Source organism: Archocentrus centrarchus, chromosome 24 (genome assembly GCF_007364275.1).
Source record: "Archocentrus centrarchus isolate MPI-CPG fArcCen1 chromosome 24, fArcCen1, whole genome shotgun sequence".
Lineage (NCBI taxonomy): Eukaryota > Metazoa > Chordata > Actinopteri > Cichliformes > Cichlidae > Archocentrus > Archocentrus centrarchus.
Window position 1 is genome coordinate 26,767,616 of NC_044369.1, and position 3,248 is coordinate 26,770,863.

Genomic DNA, 3,248 nt, shown 5'->3' on the forward strand with positions numbered 1-3,248 from the left:
CCCTGTGTTATGCCATATTATAGTGTAGTACGGTAGTTAACTTTTCAATGACTATTACAGCGTTCCACTGGTGGAACGGTGTGCATTGTGGACAGCGCAAGTAGCTGAGCCTTTATCAATGCTGTGTGGAGATGAATCGTATTGTTTTGCACCAGCAGTTGTAAAATAGCTTGGTATAATTCCATGTACAATGCAGGAATATTCGAATTATATTTGTTAAGGGAGTGTTGAGGAACGATACAATACCGCATAGCTCGAGCACTCGAATGCCGAGATGTAGGTTTTACTGCATTAATCAAGCCAACGTTGCCCCCTACTGGGCATAACAGGACATAGCTGGAAAGCTACCTCTACAATATAGGTTAAGCCCGACACAGGCTACAGAAGGCCTAATTAAAATTTAAAAAAAAAAACTTTTTCCCGGGATTCCCGGGAAAAGACGAGCCTTCTCCCGGGATTTGATGTTATTTTCGGGAAAAATATTAAAGTCTAATCAGGAGTGTACATGTGTTTGCGTTTATTCACATTCACTGTCATTCAGGCTGATCTCTCTCTCTCTTTCTCTCTCTCTCTCTCTCTCACTCACTCACTCACACACACACACACACACACACACACACACACACACACAGCATACCTTTTTAACCATCGTTGTCATTATGGTATATCACAAGATACAGAATCTCACATCTGATTGGGAAAGTGAACTTCTAGTATCATAATAATGATGCAGGAACTAATAAATATCAGGTTGAAGTTCTGTAGAGTCTCACAGCAACAAAGGACATCCACTGATACAGAAGTGGGCATCTGTGGCGTTAACATGGTATTAAAAAACAGAAGAAAACTCAGTGTTTGTCTTTGTGCATTGTTATTGACCAGTATATGTTGTAATCAGGCTGTTGAAGTAAAATTTGATTATGTTTCATACTGAATGAATCGGCAACTAAACTGCAGGAATATAAAAATATTCTAAACAAGATAATTAGCATGAACAGGACTGATGTTATTACTGAGATGCATCCCTGCTATAAAATAGATGTTTCTTACATACTGACCAGAAAGCCTTCTGCACTGTGTGTACTGTTTCATACTGTCCTCTGTTTATTAACTGTTATAACTGTGTGTGGAAATCTTCTTGTAATAATTGCTGTGATTTATTTCAAACAGCTCCACACTCCCACTAACTCTCTCATTGTCTCTCTGGCTGTGGCTGACCTGCTCGTTGGGTTTATAGTGTTTCCTCTTACAAAGGAATTCTCTATAACTTCGTGTCTTTACTACGATAATTTATTTTGTAAAGTACGAGGCAGCTTTGATGTCTCACTGTGCACAGCTTCAATTCTGAATCTGTGTTGTATTTCTATTGACAGATATTATGCAGTGTGTAAGCCTCTGACATATAAAGTTAAAATAAATGATTATATTGTCAATATGATGGTCCTGGTGAGCTGGGCTGTTTCTGCCCTAATTGGAATTAGTTTTTTAATTGTTGGAATGAAAAAAGGAAAATGTACCAGCAACTGTTTAACTGATGCTATAGTACGAAACATAATGGGACTTATTTTCTCATTTTACCTCCCAGTGATCATAATGTTGTGTATCTATCTGAAGATTCTGCTTGTTGCTCAGAGACAAGCACGCAGCATCCAGAACACAACAAAGTGCAGCACAGCTGTCAGTAAGAAGGAGAAGAAGGCCACCAAAACTCTGGCTATTGTTATGGGGCTTTTTCTGATGTGTTGGTTGCCTTTCTTTCTGTGTACCACTGTGCGTGGTTTCCTGCATGTTTTTATGCCACTTCTTCTGAATGAATTTCTTAACTGGATAGCTCTGTTAAATTCAATGCTAAATCCATTTATTTATGCTTTCTTTTACAGCTGGTTCCGATCAGCTCTCAGATTGATCCTTTCTGGAAAAATTTTTCAAGGTGACTTTACTAACTCAAAACTGCACTGATGTATGCTCAGGACTGTTATAAAAGCCACGATGTAATCAGTTCTGATGAAAGGAGATCAAATATAAAATGAGTTTTCCTGTCTCTTTAGTTACATTTTCACTGATTACCACTGTATACACTCTATAATTTAACATATATAGAAATGATGTCTAATGATATCTGTCTTTGCTCATAAAAACTGCTATGATGCATTCACACAAAAAAAATTTACCAATGCTTGAGGCTATACAATGCAATATAACCGAGGTAAAATAGAAGATGATATATATTGAAATATACATTCCTAAAAAAAACAAAGTCTCTTGAAAATCATTCAGTAATTATTTATCATCCACTAGCATTGGGGCCTTTGTGGTAAAAGGAAGGAGAAATAACCTACTTACAAAAATGTACCCTTTACAAAATAAATTTCTGTAAAATAAAATTTTTCTGAACCAAAGACAAATGGATGTCCTCCAAGCATTTCAATGGAAAGCCGTGATATGAAGTGTTTTAAAGGTTTAATAACTAATATTTAAATCATCAACTGGAATGAGACTGAGATACTGAATTTGGGGTTTTCATTAGTTTTCAGTTATAATCATCACATGAGCCTCACTCATGTTTAAATCCACAGGAATGTACAATACTGTGGAAATGTTTTGAGCCACCCTTCATTTCTTTATATGTTGCCAGCAAAATGGAAAACGGGTGATTTACTGAAACCTCTGGACACATACAGGCTGTACAAAACTGGAAAAATATTAACTAATAACCTACGGAGGAGGGACGGGATTTAATAAGTGTTCAGTTCTTCCCACTCCTTTTCAATATGTAAACTGAATCAGAACTGGTGGAGCAATATTGGAGTGTATTCTGCATTATTTTGTATAGTATTTTTTCTCTTTTTAACCCTAAATGACTTTTTGTATGTTGTTTACATGATTGAAATTAACTGAAAACAAAAGAACAATACTCCGGAGCGACTTATAGTCCGAAAAATACGGTATGCTTATTATGTCCAGTTTTAGACTAACATGGCGATTGTAAAAATGCTCTTTCGAGACTTTATGTTGGGACTCAGTAAACCAATAAGTTATGTCATGATGATTACATCCATATTCTATATACAGTCTATGATACCTCAGTTTATAGCACAATCAAGATGCAATTAACCAAGAAACTAAATTTAAACAAACTAGACTAAGGCTACGCTCACACTGCAGGCCGAAGTGACCCAATTCCAAATATGTGCAACTTGTATGTGATCTGCTGTGTAAACTGAAAACAACCTAAAAGTGTCCCACAT

The 3,248-nt window shown here is 36.4% G+C and overlaps 1 protein-coding gene across 1 annotated transcript; it reads left to right on the forward strand.

Annotated features, from left to right (window-relative positions):
- Positions 1 to 978: 978 nt before the first annotated feature.
- LOC115773899 (trace amine-associated receptor 1-like) lies at positions 979 to 1,959 on the forward strand. The gene has a single exon (XM_030720829.1). The coding sequence runs from the start codon at positions 991 to 993 to the stop codon at positions 1,957 to 1,959; it is 969 nt and encodes a 322-aa protein (XP_030576689.1). The 5' UTR covers positions 979 to 990.
- The last annotated feature ends 1,289 nt before the right edge of the window (positions 1,960 to 3,248 follow it).

Coding starts and splice junctions, on each gene's coding strand:
- LOC115773899 (XM_030720829.1), top strand. CDS start 991: ATGAACAGGACTGATGTTATTACTGAGATGCATCCCTGCTATAAAATA.